Source organism: Juglans regia, chromosome 8 (assembly GCF_001411555.2).
Source record: "Juglans regia cultivar Chandler chromosome 8, Walnut 2.0, whole genome shotgun sequence".
Lineage (NCBI taxonomy): Eukaryota > Viridiplantae > Streptophyta > Magnoliopsida > Fagales > Juglandaceae > Juglans > Juglans regia.
Window position 1 is genome coordinate 11,729,437 of NC_049908.1, and position 20,917 is coordinate 11,750,353.

At 34.9% G+C, this 20,917-nt stretch overlaps 3 protein-coding genes across 3 annotated transcripts; 2 read left to right on the forward strand and 1 right to left on the reverse strand.

Moving 5' to 3' along the window:
* Nucleotides 1–7,149: 7,149 nt before the first annotated feature.
* Nucleotides 7,150–11,843, forward strand: LOC109019901 (translocase of chloroplast 159, chloroplastic-like). Its single transcript, XM_019002280.2, has one exon. It carries the CDS (start codon nucleotides 7,376–7,378, stop codon nucleotides 11,591–11,593), a length of 4,218 nt encoding a protein of 1,405 aa, XP_018857825.2. The 5' UTR covers nucleotides 7,150–7,375; the 3' UTR covers nucleotides 11,594–11,843.
* Nucleotides 11,844–14,713: 2,870 nt separating this feature from the next.
* On the forward strand, nucleotides 14,714–16,587 carry LOC109019899 (heat shock factor-binding protein-like). Its single transcript, XM_019002278.2, has 5 exons — nucleotides 14,714–14,787; nucleotides 15,415–15,468; nucleotides 15,663–15,686; nucleotides 15,755–15,797; nucleotides 16,186–16,587. Exons 1-5 carry the CDS (start codon nucleotides 14,785–14,787, stop codon nucleotides 16,332–16,334), a joined length of 273 nt encoding a protein of 90 aa, XP_018857823.1. The 5' UTR covers nucleotides 14,714–14,784; the 3' UTR covers nucleotides 16,335–16,587.
* Nucleotides 16,588–17,740: 1,153 nt separating this feature from the next.
* LOC109019900 (protein RALF-like 33) lies at nucleotides 17,741–18,289 on the reverse strand. The gene has a single exon (XM_019002279.2). The coding sequence runs from the start codon at nucleotides 18,247–18,249 to the stop codon at nucleotides 17,878–17,880; it is 372 nt and encodes a 123-aa protein (XP_018857824.1). The 5' UTR covers nucleotides 18,250–18,289; the 3' UTR covers nucleotides 17,741–17,877.
* Between the last annotated feature and the right edge of the window lie 2,628 nt (nucleotides 18,290–20,917).

The following is a 20,917-nucleotide window of genomic DNA, read 5'->3' on the forward strand; positions in this document are numbered from 1 at the left end:
TTTTGTGCGTTAAGGGCCGTTGCCCTAGGCATTTTGTGCGTTAAAATTTTATTTAGAAATTTATAAATAAATTTTCTCTCCCTTGCAACTTGCAAGAATCCATAAAGTATTAGCTGTCAATTACCAACCGAAAACATTAAGGATTAGGGGGTCACGTGCACTTCAGAAAGTGGGGACGCAATCAGGTGGACTTTATTATGTATGGGTTTTTATTGGAATTTTAATCATTGGCATGTTTACCTGCATATCAGCTTTCCTATGGATCTAATTACACTACACCAATCTTTTGACCAAGCTGCCCGTCTTTTTTGTCGTCGTCGTCGTTTTTTTTTTTTTAATTTTATTTTTAAAAATTATTTCTAAAAATCACATTTGTACATCCACATAATATAATTTAATTTATAAAATTTAAATCTAAAAATTTATATTTTAAATCAAATTATATCACGTAAATGGTGTGTGGTATAAAAACATTCAAATAAAATTATTCTTTATTTCTAAGACAAATTCTATTTATCTACGAATCTATATTGTAATGTTTTAGAGGTCAAGATTTTCTAAAATTCTTAGGTTGTGTTTAGATAAGCAATTCAGAGTTTTGGATTTTAAATCAAAAGACATCAAACGTCTTAATTTTTATGTTTGGATGAATTTTAAAAATACTAGGATTTGAGATTCATTGTAACCTATTTATTATAATGATTTGAAATTCCTTTTCATCTGATTGAATTTGAAATCCAAGCAGAAATCCAAATTTGTAAGCTATTAAAATCCTGCTTGGATTTCATTCAAATTGAAATCTCATCTTTAGTCTATGCTTCAAACAAGAGATTAGGATTTTAAAGGATAAAATCCAAATCCTTTAATCCAGATCCATCTATCCAAGCTTACCATTAATGAAAATCTGTAAATTCTCATAATCACGATCAGAGAATAATGTTATGTTTCACATGTTTGAAAGTATCGCGCACTTATTTTGACCAAAAAAGAAGTGAAACTGAATATAAGATTTACTTATTTATTTTAAACGAGTGTGCATAACCTGCGCATCTTAAAATTACAATTATAATTTATCTTCTATGTTAATGCTATGATTTTTTTTATTTATAAAGTGTAAACATACCCTTCCGTACATGTCTCGCAAAACTACAACTCAACGACAATTCACAAATGTAATAACACTAGATAGTTTTTTTAGGCCAAAGAACAAAGAATTTTCAATTTTGGCAGGATTTTGACCTCAACTACTTGTGGAAAGTTGATTCAAATTGAAAGGGATATTTAGAGCCTCAGAAAAATAAGCCCATGTGTTGGAGTGCTCAAGTCTGAGGCCTGAAGAATCGAGTCAGATTTGCAAGCCCAGAGATTGAACCTATGACCACGTGGTGAATAATATAGAGAATAGATAACGTCTTCGATGGACTTGGAAAGCTATCCTACCAATTTATTCGAGGGTTATCTAAGATAAATTTTGGAGTTAGTCGTTATTAACACCTTCATACTCCTATAAATAATACCTAAAAGGTAACGTATTTGTCATTCATTCATTCATATACTTGATTGAGAACACTTCTCTCTAACTTAGACATCAGAGTTCCACTAGATGCATCGTGTCGCCATCTCATCTGTTGCAAGTCATCCGCGTAGTTGGTGGTATAATACGTCCTTAACACAAACCATCATGAAAGAGATACGTCAATAATAAGTATGTTGTACCCATATTTTTTTAAATTTTATCGATATCAAACTTAAGGGTATGTTTAGGAGCACAATTATTCTTATATATTTTCAGGCTATTTCATTACTATTTACAAATTATTTATTACTATTCACATATTATTTCATTACTATTCATATATCTCTGAGATACTCTTGGATTACAAGATCATCTGAGATCATTTCAGCCAAAGGCTCCGTTGGGATTAAAAGATCCTCTCATCTCATCTCATTCAACCTTATCTCAATTTCTAAACACCACAAATACAAATATTTTTCAATTACAAATTTTTAACTTTTTCATCTAATCATTACAACATTTCTAAACCTTCAAACAAAACACACAAAAATTTAATTTTTTTAGTCGCAAAATAAAAATAAAAATAATAAATTATATTTTAATAATATTTTAATTTTATAACATTTTTATTCAATTTTTTTCCTCTCATTTTTCAAAATTCATAAAATATCTTAACTCAAACTATTTTACTATTCTTTATAAAATAGTATTAATATAATGAAGTTGTTAGGCATAAAATTGATGAAATGACAAAGTTAGCAGGCAGATAACTAGAAAAGAGGAAAAATGGGCTAAGATTGACACTACACAAGAAATAAAGTAAGTAAATCTCTGTATTTGTGGGCTACATATTTTGTGTAGGTTTACTCTTGGTACGAAACAATGTAAATCTCTGAATTTTTTTTTATCTACATATTTTGTATTGCGAAATGATATTTATAGTCGTAGAATGTGCAAGTATTACATAATTATTTTTAAAAAATTAAATAAATATAAGATTTAAACGAAAAAAACTAATTTTTAATAATATATTTACATTTTTTTTTAAATAATTACACAATATTTATAAATTCCAAATAAAATTACTCCTTCACATCTATCCTTAACGGAAACCAGCAATAGTTTTTTAATTAAGATAAATTTCAAACCCCAACATCTTTTGCAGGAGACAACTGCAAAATAGTCTGATTTGCCAAGTGGGCTCTCGAGAGTGGATGGGCTATGTCAAGAGTTTCGATTGGTTCAAACACAATTAGTGGGCTGAAACCTGCAGCCCACGCTTTGAGATGATATTTTGTGAATTAAATTCTCCCAGGAAAATTCATTATATTGTTACATTTTATTTAAAAGTTTATGAAAAATTACATTTTCTTTTTTAATAAATCTGTTTTCAAATATTGAATAAATACATGATAATTTAATATATTTAATAATTTATCCATATATTCATGTACTTGTAGCATAAAATGGTTTCAATAATTTTTTCTTTGTTCCTTATATTTTTTTTCAGAATTCATAAAATTCTTTTTTTTTTCAACAATAAAATTTTAAAAAATAATTATATTTGAATACCCTTACACAACTGGTAATTTTATATATAATTATAGAGTGTGCAATTGTCACGTACTTTAAAAAAAAGAAGAGGCCAAATTAAAAAATATTTTTTTTTCGTAAAGTTCTTAAATTTATTTTTGTTTTTTAAAAAAGATATTATTTCCTTTATACTACACACATGCATGATTTTTTAATATCTCACAAGAGAAGTGCGGAATCATGGAGATTAAAGATGAGGAGCAAGAAATATTAGCCTTGCATTCGAGATGAGGAATAAGAGAGAGTAAACAGTGACACGTGCTATAAAATGACAAAAACTGAAAACGTTATCTTCCAAAAATGCAACAAAACAATCAAACACTCCGAACAATGTGACAAAAACCAAACAACACCCAACAATTGTCACCAACCTTTCAATCGTTTTTTTTTTTTTAAATATATAAAATAAAATTTGTCGTTGAAAGGATGGTGGGAGTGGGTATTAGTCAATCTGACAATCCCCTTTGATGAGAAGAGAATTAAAATAATATCAGTTTTTTTTTCTTAAAAGCTCGAGAGATTTTTTGAAAAATGTATTCTATTTTTAAGTCGATCATATATTTGTATATTTATAAATGAAAAAAAATATTTATAATTGTAAATTGTATAACTATTATATAATTACTTTAAAAAAATGAATAAAATATGAGATTCACATGGAAAAAAATAATTTTTTAATAGTAGACCGTACTATTTTTTAAAGTAATTATACTGTATTTACGTACTTCACAGCTGTATATAAAATTACTCTTTATAAATATTTGTATGCTTATTTTATTAAAAGCATATAGATTTGAGTTTATTATATTGTTTGGTGTGATATCAATTAGATAAATTGACTCATGTTGGATCTCTGGTGGTGTGTTGTTGGACTTTCAGATTCAATATTAATGGTGGAACATTAACAAATGCAAAAAGAAAATTTTATACACTATATTACAATCCCGCTTTCATTCCACTAAGTAAGATGTGACACATTTATCATCATTAAATGATCATTTATTATATGCTTCTTTATTATTTAATAATAATGAATGTACCACATATTACTTAGTAGGATTAAAATAGGATGAAAGTATGGTGTATAACATTATTCCATGCAAAATCCAATACCTTGACTATACTTTTTACAACCCATGATTCTTTTTTCTTTCCCTAAGAAAGTATATAACTCAAGTGGCAAATAGGTGTTTCACCCAACCTTATACTAGCCTACTAGGCCCTCTTGCCCCGACCCCGTCCCGCTTGAGAGAGTATGAGGAGGGACTGAGTGGTGATGGTGTAGAGAGGATAAGGCAAAACATAGGGAGGAAAGAGGTATGCGACGCAATGAGAGGTTTATTTTAAAATTTAATCAAAGACAAAACGATATGATTTTATTAAAAAAATATTTCTTATATTATATAAGAGAAATGATAGTTGCAGTCGTGAGTGTGTAAACGTCATGTAATCATTTTGAAAAAAGTAAATAAATACGAGACTCACATGAAAAAATAATAATTTTTTAATAGTAGACCTCACTCTTTTTCAAAACGACTATATAGACACTCTATAACTACATGTAGCATTACTCATAATATAATATGGGAGCCAAGTACCCGTATTTGACACCTGCAGAATGCGGATACTTGGCCCCCACCACTAACTTATACTCCATTTATTATGTATTTTTAGTAATTAATGATACATTAAAATGAAGTTAGATATAGTAACAAGGGTAGATTGACTTGAACAAAAACTCAGTTATAGTGACTTTAATACATGGAGGAAGAGATGATAAAATAAAAAATAAGTTTAGCCCATATTCAGCCCTTAAGAGAATGTGAACATATTGTGGTTGGTATGGCCTGAAAGAACTACTTTATGCTCTCATTCGAGGAAGAACATGGCAGGATAAGGTACCCAATGAACACCAACGACTGGAGCAGTCACAGTCGATGGGAATGGTGTAGGTTGTGACACATTTTATTTTTTAAAACTATAAACCCAAAGAATTGATCGGTTTTGAAGTGCTGGAATCACTGTGAGTCTCACACGCTAGTCAAATCAAATCAAATGATATTGATTTTTAGCTTATCTTTGTCTAAGGAAATACTCTGGCGTAGGTCATATAGTCATTGATGCATTTCATATTTTTCAATATATTGGAGAGAAAAGAGAAAAAAAGAGGAAAAAAATTTGGAGGAGGAGAGAAAAAGGAAGGAGGGATCCCTATCCCTGTGCAGAAGAAAATTGGGAGTTTCTTGATTTTTTAGAGAGAAGGGAGGAAAAGTATTTTAGACAAAAACTTTAATTACTTTAATTATAATAAGAAGATGGCTTATTATAAAAAAAAAAAAAAAAAAATCTTATATCGACCACTTATATATATTAAAATAAATATTTCTATAAAATAAATAATTTCCACTGGATACCTAGAAACTAATTAAAAATAATTAAAGAATAATGGTTTTGAAAGATTAAAATATATATATATATGAGAGCACTAGGAGTGCCTAGCCAAATTTTGGCTAAGTAGTATAAAAGTAGTATGCATTGGAGTAGTCAAAACTCTAAAGCTCTACTTTTGAGCTAAAATTCATCAATTTCTCTAAATTTGGCTAGCCACTATTCATCTTTAAAATAATATTTTACTCTAAAAATATTCTCAATGGCTACTATTAGATAATTAGGTTGATGAAAAAAATAGTTGAGAAACAATAATTTTAAGTAAAAATTAAATTATTCATTAATATATGGAGTGTATTTACAAAATATATAAAAAATTATTATTAAAATATATAATATTATATTATTATTTTAATTTTAAATAGATAGTCCAATGTAGATTATCCATTAATTTTAACTTTAACCAAAATCTCAACTTTTAACCAAATTTAATTTGGCAATATTGTCTGACAAAGAAAAATATACCATATAAGCGTATGCAAGACAATAGAAAAAGTATTGGCATTAACCAAAACACACTTTACATGGCTAAGCAGATTGACCAATTTCTCCGTAAGCAGATTGACAAACTTGTCCCTAACTCCCCCCCTCCCCCCAAAATTTGAAATCCAACAAAGGCAAACTATCGGGGCTATGTGAGCTGCGATGGAGAGGGAGGAAGGAGTTGCCGTGACTTGGGTTTGATGGTAAGGGTTGCTGGGAGGTCGTGTGGCTCGATGGTGGTGGCTGGGGTTGCGTACGGTGGCGGCATGGTGGCGAGAGAGGGGGAGACCCATTTCGGGTTGTGAGCTACGATGGAGAGGCAGAGGGGGTTGCCGTGACTTGGGTTCGAATGTGGGAGTTGCTGGGAGGTTGTGGGGCTCGTTGGTGATAGTTGGGCTGGCTTACGGTGGTGGCATGGTGACTAAATCCGTGTGTCAGATCCATTTCAAGAGAGGAGAGGGGGCTGCGCCTAGGGGCTGCCGTGGAGGCTCGAAGGTGGCTGGAGGGTCGTCGGTGTGAGGGGGAGCCGATGAGGTGGTTGGGGCATTGCTGGGTGGCGACAGAAGCTAAACGCGATGCGGTTGCTTGGCCAGGGAGGAGTACGCGATGCTAGTTGCTTGGCGAGGGAGGAGTACGTGATGCGGCGAGGGAGGAGTATACGATGCGACTGATTCCATCGGTATTGACACTAGGGCTGGAGGTTGACGACGGTGGTGGTAGCAGTAGCGAGAGGGAGAAACCGTGTAGGAGAACCATTTCGAGTTGAGAGAGGGAACTACGCATGGGGGCTTGAAGGTGACTGGCGTGAGGGGGAGCCGATGATGGTGGCTGGTGATTGTAGGTGGCACACAACGAGGCTGAGTACGCTGAGAGTGGGAATTGGGTAGAGGAAGGGGAACCCATTTATGAAATGCGTCGGTTTTGTATTAAAAAAAAAAAAAATTACACGCGTAAGGTGTGCTGTATATAGCAAAACTCAAGACAACATGGAGATTGGAGGATTTCGGACTTCCTCCGTAAGGTCGAAGCGCACACACGTACCACACGTGCGGGCGGGCGAGAGTTCTCGTTCTCTCTCCCTCTTTAAACCTTATCTCTCACACTGCACACAAACACAATCTCCCAAGCCGCTCTCTGGAGTCTCTCGCCCTCTGTGTTCCTCCCACAAACACAAAGGACAACCACATCTCTGAAACTCTATCCAAAACCCCATCTTTACGCTAGACCAATCAAAGCAAAACCCTGAAACTCTCTCTTTATTTCTGCTTTATACCCTTTTGAATTCTCTTTCTCTCTTTGCGTTTTCTTATAGCTAGAGAAGCACACTCAACCACCATGGACCCCAACGCCCCTGCTCCTGAAGGGACGTCCCTTCTCTCTAACTCTTCAGGTTCTCGTTTCTCTTTCCCTACTTCCTATTCTCTTGATTCTGATGGTATTGACGTTTCAATGAAAAACTATGCTTTAGAGGTTGATAATGACAAGGATAATGGTGGCGGTGGTGGGTATGGTAATGAGGGGTTTGGGAATGGTGATGATGGGCTCGAAAATCTAGAGGAAGCCAGTGGAGGGGATTATACCGATGCCCCTTCGTTTGGTTCTTCGGTATTTTCGAGGCAGAAAAGTGTAAGCGTACGGCCGGTTGCGAAGGTATCGGCGGATGACGACGATGATGATGAAGATGAAAATTATGTTGTACGAGGTGGAAACCTTGGGGATTTGGAGGTTGAGGAAGATGAAAGAGGTGTGGCTTCGGAGATAGTTGGGGTTGAGGGTTCTGTGGGCAATTGGGGAATTGGGGGTGCGGTTTTGGAGAAGGAGGTTTTGGAGCAAAAGGGTCTGAATGAGAATGGGAGTTTGGGTGAGTTGGGAATTGGAAGTGGTATAGCTGATGCTCATAAGGGCGGTTCTAAGTTTTTGGTGGGTGGTGGAGAGGATAAGGTGTTTGAAAATGCAAAATGGATTGAAGATTTGGGCTCCGTAGGTGAATTGAAGGGTGGAGAGGCTGTGGAAGAGCTGAAAAGTGAGGGCTTGGATGGAGAAGAGTCCGTGGTTGTAACGGAAACTGAGGAGGCTGCTGTAGCAACCAAAGAAAGTACAACTCTTGGTGTAGGGCCTGATCAATCAGAGTCCGTAAACATAAAACCAGTAGATGATAAGCTGTTGGAACTAGATGGTGTGAAATTTACCACTGGAGGAGACTCAGTCGTGGAAGATTTGAATGTCAATTTGTCAAAGGCAGGAGCAATTGTTGTTGGGGACGTGGAGGAAATTGAGGATGCTGATATTAGAGGGTTGGAGGTCCCAGTTCGTGGAGGCATAACCTTGGATAATGGGTTTGATCAAATTAGTGGTGATGCAAAAGAACGGGTTGATTTGAAGTCCTTGGTAGTGGGTACTGAGTCTGATCAAATTGTTGAGCCGATAAACAAATTTGGCATTGATGCTGCAGGAGTGGGGATTTATGGAGAGAAAACTAGTGTTGCAGAAGTGGAGAAAGTTGAGAACTTGGACATCAATACTGCTATAGTAGAGGAGGATAAGCAGGATGACATAACGACTTATGTTGAGGAGGGAGGAACTGTGAGTCTCGTTAATGCCGAGAAGAAGCCAGAAGGAGAAAATGAGCCGCAAGCTGACTCAGAAGACAAACAGAAAGAACTTGCAATGGAGATAGCTACCACTGGAGCAGAAAATCTGTCCATGGACAAACTAGATGGAGGGGAAGGAGTTGAAACTCGGGAGATAAAACTTGTGCCCAAGGTCACTCTGCCTGATACAGATGAAGTGGAAAGACCATTAGATAATGGTGTTATTGGTGCAGATGCCCAAGTGGATGAAGCCAGGGTTTCTGGTGAAACTGATTCAATTCAATCTGTGGAATTAAGTTCCATTTTGAGCCGAGAAATAAAGCTAGAATCTCAAGATGAGGAAAACCAGCACTCAGATATGGAGGACCAGGTTGAAGGTTCTTTTTCAGATGGGGAGAATGATGGAATGATCTTTGGAAGTTCGGAAGCTGCCAAACAGTTCTTGGAGGAGTTGGAACGAGGTTCAGGTGCAGAGAGTTCTCGTGATCACTCTCAGAGACTTGATGGTCAAATTGTTACAGATTCTGATGAAGAAGTGGACACCGATGAGGAGGGCGATGGGAAGGAGTTATTTGATTCTGCTGCATTAGCAGCTCTCTTGAAAGCTGCAACAGGTGCTGGCTCGGATGATGGCAGTATCACAATAACTTCTCAAGATGGGTCCAGGCTGTTTTCTGTTGAGCGTCCTGCCGGTTTGGGATCTTCTCTCCGGTCTGTAAAACCTGCACCTCGACAAAATCGGTCTAACCTGTTTACTCCTGACCTCACAGTGGGGGATAACTCTGAGAACAACTTGAGTGAAGAGGATAAAAAGAAGCTGGAGAACTTGCAGCAGATAAGGGTGAAATTCTTGAGGCTTGTACAGAGATTAGGTGTTTCTCCAGAAGAGTCAATCGCAGCACAGGTCCTATACCGAATGGCACTTATTGCAGGGAGGCAATCTGGTCACCTGTTTAGCCTTGAAGCGGCAAAAAGGACATCTCTCCTGCTTGAGGCTGAGGGGAAAGATGATTTGAGCTTTTCCTTGAACATACTGGTTCTTGGAAAATCTGGCGTGGGCAAGAGTGCTACCATAAATTCTATTTTTGGTGAAGATAAGACCCTGATCAATGCATTTGGACCTGCCACAACTGATGTGAAAGAAATTGTTGGGACAGTGGATGGAGTTAAAATTAGGGTTTTTGATACACCAGGTCTGAATTCTTCTGCGTTGGAACAAGGTATCAACCGCAGAATATTATCTTCGGTGAAGAAGTTAACAAAAAAATGCCCACCCGATATTGTCCTCTATGTAGATCGGTTGGATGCTCAAACCAGGGATCTTAATGATCTGCCACTATTAAGATCAATCGCTAGTTCTCTTGGCTCTTCAATCTGGCGAACTACCATAATCACTCTAACTCATGCTGCCTCTGCTCCTCCAGATGGACCATCTGGCACCCCCCTGCGTTATGATGCATATGTTGCTCAGCGATCTCATGTTGTTCAGCAGACCATTGGACAAGCTGTTGGTGATCTGCGTCTTATGAATCCGAGTTTGATGATGACTCCTGTATCTCTTGTTGAGAATCATCCCTCCTGTCGAAAGAATAGAGAAGGTCAGAAGATACTCCCTAATGGTTTAAGTTGGAGGCCCCAATTACTGCTCCTATGTTACTCCATGAAGATCCTATCTGAGGTGAATAATCTTTCAAAACCTCAAGAACTGTTTGATCACCGAAAGCTCTTTGGCTTTCGCACCCGGTCGCCTCCACTTCCATACCTGTTGTCTTGGCTGTTGCAGTCTCGTACGCATCCAAAACTGTCTGCTGATCAAGGTGGTGACAATGGTGATTCTGATATTGACTTGGATGACTTGTCCGATTCTGAACAAGCGGAAGAGGAGGATGAGTATGACCAGCTACCGCCCTTTAAGCCTCTTAGGAAATATCAAATTGCTAAGCTTAGCAAAGAGCAGAAAAAGGCATATTTTGAGGAGTATGAATACCGCGTGAAACTCCTCCAGAAGAAGCAGTGGAGGGAGGAGTTGAAGAGGCTGAGAGAGATGAAGAAAAAAGGGAAAGTTAATGCTGAAGATTATGGTTTTGATGGGGAAGATGATGGTGAAAATGGAAGTCCAGCTGCTGTTCCTGTTGTGTTACCTGACACGGCTTTGCCACCTTCTTTTGATGGTGATAATCCCTCTTACAGATACCGATTCTTGGAGCCAATTTCTCAATTTGTGACACGACCGGTATTGGATACCCATGGTTGGGACCATGATTGTGGATATGATGGTGTCAATCTCGAGCAAAGTCTGGCCATTGCTAGTCGGTTTCCAGCTGCTGTTACTGTCCAAATAACAAAGGATAAGAAGGAGTTCAATCTCCATGTGGATTCTGCTGTTTCTGCTAAGCATGGGGAGAATGGGTCAAGCATGGCAGGTTTTGATATCCAAACTATTGGAAAGCAACTTGCTTATATTGTGAGAGGAGAGACAAAATTCAAAAACTTGAAAAAGAACAAGACAACTGCAGGCGTATCTTTGACATTTTTAGGCGAGAATGTGTCCACTGGAGTTAAAATTGAGGACCAGATTGCACTTGGAAAGCGCCTGGTATTGGTAGGTAGCACTGGTACAGTCCGATCTCAGGGTGATTCAGCATATGGAGCCAATTTAGAAGTGCGTCTCAGAGAAGCAGATTATCCAATTGGCCAGGACCAATCCTCATTGGGTCTATCTCTAGTCAAGTGGAAAGGTGACACGGCACTGGGGGCCAATTTTCAGTCACAGATTTCAATTGGAAGGAGTTACAAGGTAGCTGTTCGTGCAGGACTGAACAACAAGCTCAGTGGACAGATTACTGTTAGAACAAGTAGTTCAGATCAACTCCAGCTTGCACTTGTGGGTATTCTTCCGATCGTCAGGGCTATCTACAAGATCATCTGGCCAGGGGCAAGTGAGAATTACTCCATCTACTAGCTGCATTGCATGTTTTGTTCTTTTCGTTCAATTATGCTGAAGCATCACAAAGTTGGTATAGATTAAGCGTAATCTGCTTATTGTCTTTATCACTTTGCCGAATAATACTCATCTAATTTGATTCAGAACCTGTTTTTGTCAGATACATTTTGCATTGCATGATATATTGTATCGAAAATGAGATGGAACCACGAGGGTATTTGATAATATTATTATCTGGTAACTATATTATTCAGTTGGATATGATGTTAATACTGTGTTCTCTCTTCCAACACTCGCACGCACATAAACAGGGTGCAGACTCTGCATGAATTATAACAAACACCACACCTAGAACATTTCATTAGCACCTTGTGTGAATGTGTCATTATTATCTTCTAGCTTTCGGCTGCTGCTGAAAAAATGATTGTTATGTATAGCCCCACCGCTTTTGCACGAGATTGCAAGCACTAAATAAATGATCCCATCATTATTCCTGCTTGTAGTAGTAGTATGATCCCTTTGCAAGTGTGTTTGATATTGCTTCTGTTTTCTAGTGCACTCCTATAAGCCTTTTAGATGCATGGCATGTTTTTACTAGAACTGATGTTGCGTTACTACCTGCTTTTCTGCTTCAATTGTGTTTGGAAATGGTAGTTGAAATCGAAGTGGCAGAACCTTGTAGCATTTATGGTCTGTTTTTTCTCTATGGTCCTTGGGGGTGTAATTGGTCTGGTCTGGTCTGGTTTAGTCTAGTTTGGTCCGGAGGGAGTCACGGATCAAAAATTTTCGGTCCTTCATTTTTGCCGGACTGGACCATTAGCTATCAGTCCGATTCGGTCCAAGAACATTTTTTTTCCTTGTATATATATGGTTACTGAAATTAAGGAATCTCTTTAACATTTTATATATGGTTAATGAATATTAAATAATTTTATTATATATATGGTCAATGGTAATTTCTTGGATGAAAATTACATAATTAACTTATACAATTATTATATAAATAATATATTATATATATAAAATATTTAAATATATATATATACATATTCGGTCAGTCTTGATCCGGTCCGGTCCGGTCTAAAAGAACCACACCTCGAGACCGACCAATAAGACTATTGGTCCAGTCCGGACCGAATCATTCGGTCGGGTCAATTTTTTCAATCTGAACCAATCCTCTTACGGACCTAATGGTCCGTCCTTTCAGTGCCATTTCTTGAGAAATAAAGTGGCTACTACAGTTATACAGAATACGAAACACTTCTCAACTCGTAAAAGACATTTTTCATTAATCATTAATTATTTCATTCTTTCATTCTTCAAGAAAGAGAACATGATAGAGAATGATGGGATCAATGAAGGAGAAAAAAAGAACAACATAATGCCAGAAAAGTCTTCTAAATTGTATGTTCTATACGTCTGTTCTTTTTCCATTAATTACAACAGTAGATCTTATTTGTTACCGTGGATAGATAGAGATGACATTATAAAGCTGCTGGTGACGAAATGGTGGGATCGTTGCAGAGGTGGCCCTTATGATTGCCTTAACTCAAGCTTGATGATCACCTCACGGTTAATTGCTCGATGAATACATTAATTATTAATTATGAACTACTTTAACTTAATCATATGAATGATGCATGTACGTACAATATTATATATATTGAGTATCTATCCATCTCATTTTATCAGTTTTTTCAATTTCAATTTTAATTTTGAATTTATAATTTCAAGATTTGCAGCGCATTCGATGAAAACCATTGGAATTACAAAGATGTCACTAATGTATGGACTCCCTGATAAATTACACGACTTCAAACTTCAAAAGTCATTTAAGAATGGAAGTGTCGTAAAAAAAAAAAAAAAAAAAAAAAAAAAAAAAAAAAAAAAAAAAAAAAAAAAAGAAAAAAAAGAAAAAGAAAAAGTGTGGTCGAAAATTCATTGGGAATGATATATATATTTTTTTCTTTCCATTGAGAATGATATTATTTGTTGAGAAGTGTTATATACATAAATATATTATACAAAAAATAATTTACAAGTGAGGTGAGTTCATGTGATCCGTTAGGTTTATTTTATAATATAATATATTACATCAAGCTACATTATTATATATATTTATTTTTATATAATCATTTTATGCGTAAAGTATTTCTATTGTGTGTTAGGGTGAAATATATGATCATGAAAGAACACTCATATAAACATTATCGGTAAACAGCGAAAGACACTCACATGAATCGTGTATATGAACTGTTAATGAATATCATGCTAATGTTTTGCGTGACACCTATGAAAATATTTCCTAAAGTGAACCTATATATATATATAAATGATATTTATAGTCATAGAATACAAAAGTGTCGCATAATTCTTTTGAAAAAAATTAGTAATTATGAGATTCACAAGAAATTTTTTTTTTTTTTTTTAATAATAAACTTCATTTCCTTACAAAAGAATTACGTAAAGTTTGCATACTCTACAAATGTATCTAACATTATTCATATACCCTAACACTTCTCCAAACATCACGATCAACAAAATATATTATTAATTAATATTTGATTTGATTTTTGTTATTCTTGCTTCATTATTTGAAGTAATTAATAATAACTAGAAAAACAAATTTATAAATAATAAGAAAATTTATAAATAATTTTTTGAGAAAAACTAACAGCATCACTTAATTTTTAGTAGTCATTTATAACATAATAACAGAAACTATGTATCACATCTGTTTAGTTTTTATAAGTCGGTGTGTAAAATATATTATTCATAATTTTATATGGTAAAATTTAATTTGTAAGATTTAAATTTAATTTTTTTAATTAAAATTAGAGAAATGATATTTATAGTTTAGAGTGTGCATCTCTTTGAAAAAATAAATAAATTTGAGATTTACATAAAAAAATTATTTTTTAATAATATACCCTATATTTTTTTTCAAAGATACCGTAAAACTATATTTAACATTATTGTTAAAATTATATCATGTAATTACTTTTTTAGTTCTGTATCGGTTTGTAAATAAATTTAATTTTTTTGTGCAATCATAGTGAAAAAAGTTAAAAAAAAAAAAAAACTGAAAAGACAAAACTGCCCCACGCAAGGGATTTAAGCAGGCTGGCGACCATTTTCTCTTGGCTCACGGTCTCGCTTTTGGATTTCGAATTTTAGCCATTGTACGGACAATCGGAGAGAGAAGAGAAATGGTAAATTTTTTTTTTCCTTTCTGCTGAATCTCCACTCCGTAAGCGTATGTATGCTGGAGCATTGTTTGCATCATATTCTGTTCATATTGGAGCCGTCGGGGTTTCAAGAATTTCAAGACCGCTGTGTTGCGAAATGTGCTTTTCGAGCCGCGTAGATCCATTCTTCTTGAACCTATTGATTTACGTTTTTTGCTTAGATATAATGTAGGGTTTTGTAATGGATGTATGCACGTCTGTTTATTTATGGGTAGAGGTATGGCTGTTGCTGATTGAGAAATTAGGGCTGCAATGGACCAAATCAGTTGAGTTATATCAAATCAATTGAGTTAAGGCTTGGATGGCTGGAAACTAGTATGTGCGTGTTTAATAACCATTCTATATATTTGGTGATACTTGGAAATTTTGAATCTGCTGCTTTGCTTTTTCCATTTTGATAATCTTTACAGTTGATCAGTTGCATTCGGCATGGAATCGATTTTCTTTTGTCAATTTTTATGATTTTCATGTTTGGTCATCCAAGTTTTCATTGCGGTAGCAAATGTTTTCTTCCTTCTATATATTTTTATTTATTTATTTTGCATCGTGTTATAGTTGCATTGTGCTCTGAATTTATAATCTTTTTGGCAGGATGGGCATGATGCAGAAGATCCGAAGCAAAATACTGCAGATATGACCGCTTTTGTAAGTTTCACAAAATTCCTTTAATACTTTCTTCACTCTATCATTCCTCGAAGATAGATCATAATTCAGGCATAGATATATATTTGAGTTGCTTGTGTGAGAATGTAGGAATTTTCTACTGTCACTGTTGGTAATAGTTTTTGGGGGGTTTCTTGTAAAACCTTTATTGATATATATTTTTCATAAATTTTCAGGTGCAAAATCTTCTTCAACAGATGGTACGTTACAACATAGAGCTTATCTTCTGCAAATATCCTGCTGTAACTAATGAGTGTTTTGTATGCAGCAATCAAGGTTTCAACAAATGTCCGAGTCAATTGTTACGAAGAATATCCTTTGAACATTTGTTACTTTGATGGAAATTAACTTCTCTAGGACAGGAACACTAATGAATGAATTAATTTGAATGTAAGTCTGCTGTATGTTTAGAATAGGTGGTCCTCCTAGAACGTAGTTTTGTCTCTAATATTTGGCCATCCATATTCTTGAGATTTTATTTGAACAGATCGGATGCTGAGAGTAATTGGTAGTGATTAGTTTAATTGGTTATTCACTTCTATGCACAAACCAAGCGGGAATCTTTACTAGGAGAATGAATTAGAAACTGTCTCCTGTTCATGGTTTTGGCATATCATTATCCTCAGAGAAGATGTATTTGTTTTTTCTGCATAATTGGTAAAAGTGGAAGAGGTTTATGTTTCCTTAACTGCTACTCACTTGATGATATGGGAAGCCGGATAAATGAGTTGGAGCAAAGCATCAATGACCTAAGAGCTGAGATGGGAGTGGAGGGCTCTCCATCTGATCCTGTGACCCCATCCAAGCCAAAGCCAGATGAAGTGAATAAAGAGGAAGGTTCTGGGTAGAGTTAAAAAAGTGCATGTTTTACATTTGAGTGACGAGTTAATGCCACTTTCTTTGTCGGCAATTAGTTTTGAGAAATGAAGAAACTGCAGTTATATGGAATGAGTACTCCATGTTTGCTATTGTAATTATTGTGTTGTTTTCCTTCCCTTGTTCCAGTGCTGGCATTGGCTGTTTTTTACCCCTTTGAATTTGATTGTGTAATACTACGAGGAAAGTCATTGATATTAGAATCTATTTTTGTGGACTATGCAAGTGGCCTTGTTCCTCACCCTGGCCCCAACTTGGCATTTTTTAGATTCAATTTGGAACAAGATTTCTTATAAATTTCTAATCAAGAACTTTCTACAATTTGGAGAAATAGACACAGCATGTGAATCCCAAGGCATTATATGTTAGGGTTCACATTGTCCACGGGCAACGTGTAATACAGTAGGGTTCACATGCTGTGTCTATCTCTCTTAGAATTGTAAAAGGTATTTGGATCGGAAAAATATAAGAATTTCATTCCATTGAAATTTGATATATACCATTTTCAGTGTCTGCAAAGATTTTGACAATTGATTATGTTTTACTTGTGAGCATGTCCAGGTACTAGACCCTGAGAATCACAATTTTGACATCCTCCAAACACAACTTTGTTTTGACAAATTTGTAAGAAATCTTGAGCCTCTATGATTGAAACTGTTGTACCAGTTCAATTCTGCATGTTCAGCTTAATCTTCCTGCTTAACAAATTAGGGATTCTCCTAGAAAAATTATATGCAAAGAAACTTAGAACTTAGGATCATAACCTGTCGGTTTCCTGAAAGATTTCAAGTTGGTATTTGATTTTCCAGATCTCTTTGCAATCAGATGGAAAATTTAAAACTTCTATTATTTTACTCAAATCATTTGTCCCCTTCATGGACAATAAAGGAAAACACCTCGTTTGTTTTTGCAGATGATCAGATGAGTTGAAATTAAAGTTAAAAGTTGAATAAAATATTGTTAAAATATATTTTTTTAATATTATTTTTGTTTTGAGATTTGAAAAGTTGAATTGTTTATTTTATTTTGTGTGAGAATTTGAAAAAGTTATAATGATTAGATCATATAAGTTGAGATGATTAAATCAGATGAATTAAGTGGAGTTGTGAAAGCAATTAGGCCTTTAAAAAGAAAAACTCTTTACGTGATTGGAAGTTGGGATCTGAGTTTGAAAGAACCAAGTGGTCCGACAATTACACTTTCCAAGGGGGTCAAAGTTTGAGATCATCGACGAAAAGAAGAGAACAGCAACCAATAGAAGAAGATGTAATCACCATTCAATTACAAATAACAAAGAACAAAAGACAGCACCAAACACGATAGAGAGATCACCGGATCCTACAACTAAATCCCAATGCTTCTTAGTACGCTCAAGTTACACATATTGTTTGAAATCAAACTAGCACCCAACACAAGGCCGAAAACAGCAATGTTATTATGCATCTTAAATTTTATCAGAAATTTAAGAGATGATGAACAACATTTCTAGAAAAGAAAAAGTAGACAAAATAGCTTTTAGCTGCGGCAACGGGTGATGGCACTGCAACCACGGCTGTAGGGGTTAGCCTCGGCACTTGACTGGCAGTTGTAGTAGGATGCACCCCTTTGAGAGCATGGCACAGTGTTCCTTTGCAGAGCCCCATAGCTTATGGTCTGGGTGGTGGCCAAGATGCGCCTGTTGATCTCTGTATCCATGTCGTGTTCATCGTCTGCAGCCATGCACTCGGCGATGGAACCTTGGCAGCTTAGCTCCGGCACCCAGCTCAAGCGGTTATCAATGCTTGTGATGTCTGCAAAGGTGGTGGTGGAGGCTGAGATGATGATAGCTGTGATGGAGAAGGAAAAGGTGATCAGAAGAACATAGGAAGACTTGGCCATTGTTGTCATGTTATTGTCGCTGAACGTTGTTAATTTGCCTTCTCTGCCTAACTATATATCCTTCTCTACTGCTATGTGTGCATGTGTCTATATATAATACTTGGGACAGGAACGGGTGGAAACTAGAAACTTGTTTTGAATTTATTTATAATTTCTAGGCAAGTAGTAATAATTATCTATACATTAATTTCAGGATATTAAAGGTTAGAGGTAGGGACTCCCTACCATCATTGTAGAATTAATATCAAGACTCAAATACAGAATAGTCGATATACTGTTACAAGGACCAAGAGAGGGGTCACCTTAAAAGGTTGTTTGGATAGAAACAGGTCTCGTTTGTTTTCAGGAAACATCTCATCTCATTTCATCTCACCTCATCATTACAACTTTTTTAAATCTCCACATAAAATAAAATAAAAAATTCAACTTTTTCAAATCTCAAAATAATAATAATATTAAAAAATATATTCTAACAATATTTTATTCAACTTTTTAATTTTAATCTCAACTCATCTTATCTCATCTTTGAAAACAAACGAGCCCCTAGAGAGAGAACTGCCAAGAGCCTCTACTACAATGACCACAGTATGTGAGGACATTCTGGTTGAATCAATTTGGTTTATACTTAATAGTTTTTATTTTTTGGAAATTTTAAATGGGATTTTGTGATCAAATTCAAGTCATAAATGCATATTTTAAATGTAAAGATTAATTTATGGCTTTCATGATTTCTTGCTCTAACAGAGTTTGGAATACGATCAAAATTGAAATGGAAAAGGAAAGAAGAACAATGAGAGAGAAACTTTAAAGGCTACAATATTACTACAATTACAAAAAGATTTCACAGAAATAAACCAACAAACTCACATGATTTTATAAGATGTGTAAGATTTATTTTATAATAAAATAATTTTACAATACCACATTAAAGTTTAAACCATATCAATTTATATGTTTACTTTTATAAAATCTCTTTACGACTTTACTTCTCAATTCACAAGATACAATTATAACATAATTGCTAGGGCGAAAGAACAACAAATGCAAAACACGGTGACAATAAAATGGTGATCATATAGTAAATAAGTTCTGTGGAACCTTTTCCGAAAATAAGATTAAAAAAATACAATCAAGCGCCGCTATATATATATTTTCTTATTAAGATCCTCTATATTTTTTTACCAAACATTTTTACAATTTAAGTAGAGAGAAAAACACAATCTGTAGACCCTATTTGACATTGAATGCAGCTAGTAGGTAGTTGGACTCCAATTACATATTGCAAAATAAAAATTATCCTCATCATTTTTATACCATATACCTATTTTTATTTTTTATCTTTTAATTTTTTTTTCCTTAATAATTATGTGGTGTAGGGATGATAAATAGAAAAAGTCAATTATTTTGATAAGAATAAAATAAAAAAAATTTAAAACAAGTGTGCCGTGTGGTGTATGCGGCTAGATAGCAAAGCCCATTGCAAAATCATATATTTGTATCTATATTTCTCTAAGCTTTTGAAAATGTTTGAGTCAGAAAATTATAAGAAATCCTGATCCATTATTCTCAATCAGACTAGTGCACCATCATCCCAATTGAAACAAAACAATGTTCAAGTTACAATAGAATAGGGCATTGTCACCAAGATTCCATGCAATTGAAACCCTAATTTGTTGAACATTTGGACTAAAAAGTTTGATCAATCTATTCATATTCCCTTTCTGTTTTATTTGTGGATTAGGGTTAGCTAGCTTGGGAGAATAATATGCAAAATGCCTCTAATCACCAGACTCAAGATACTTATATAATCTAGGAACAATGATCAATGGACAATTATTATGTGGTTAAATGGAGGATCTATTAATTGCAATAATTTAGTTGACTAATAATGACCGTCACTACAATAAAACTTCTTATATGTGGCCAACTACTTCCTGTGCAAATAATTATTTTCTGTTAAAATGAGTCTGTTTTCATCATAAATAGTCATTCTTGTCACAAATAATCCGTCAACAATGCTTATTTTTCTTGTAGTGCGTGGAGGTACGATCCATGCAACCATAATCAGCAGCTTGTACATGTGATGTGGATGTGTCCTAATCTTGGCCTCCTCAAGAATTAATGAATAACAATTATTTTAATATAAATTGATTTTCTTTCTTATCACAATATAATAAAACACAAGAATATAATTAATTTAAAATAAAATAAAATGGTTGACAAGGGTGGTAGTTTCTTCTCACAAATTTCATTAATTAGTATGTGCGATTCTTCCAATTGAGTTTAAGATTTGGCTGGATTGATGTAAGAAAGCTAAAGAAAGCTAGCTAGCTGGATCCTCCAAGGTCTGACGCCCTTTTCAAAACCTACCAAGAAAATGATATAAAACTATTACCATAAAAAAAAAAGTTGATTGGTTCAATTCAAAGCATGCAAGCATTTTGTATTATTTACACAGTCCTTTCAGTCGAAGGCTTTTCTTGTGATTATATATAAAGGTTTTATGCTTAATATTTTCGCCTAGAAATCACAATATTACGCATGCCATTTTAGCTTTGACCAAAAAATTGAGGGTGGAGTGCATATAAACTCTCACAATTTACAGGCTTCAATGATGAATTTATTAGATGAAAAATAATCAAAGGGTGTATGGAAATATTCTTTTTTATTGGAGTTT

Coding starts and splice junctions, on each gene's coding strand:
- LOC109019900 (XM_019002279.2), bottom strand. CDS start 18,249: ATGACAACAATGGCCAAGTCTTCCTATGTTCTTCTGATCACCTTTTCC.
- LOC109019901 (XM_019002280.2), top strand. CDS start 7,376: ATGGACCCCAACGCCCCTGCTCCTGAAGGGACGTCCCTTCTCTCTAAC.
- LOC109019899 (XM_019002278.2), top strand. Junction 15,469..15,662: donor CTGCAGATATGACCGCTTTT/GTAAGTTTCACA, acceptor ATAAATTTTCAG/GTGCAAAATCTTCTTCAACA. Junction 15,798..16,185: donor CGAGTCAATTGTTACGAAGA/ATATCCTTTGAA, acceptor ACTGCTACTCAC/TTGATGATATGGGAAGCCGG.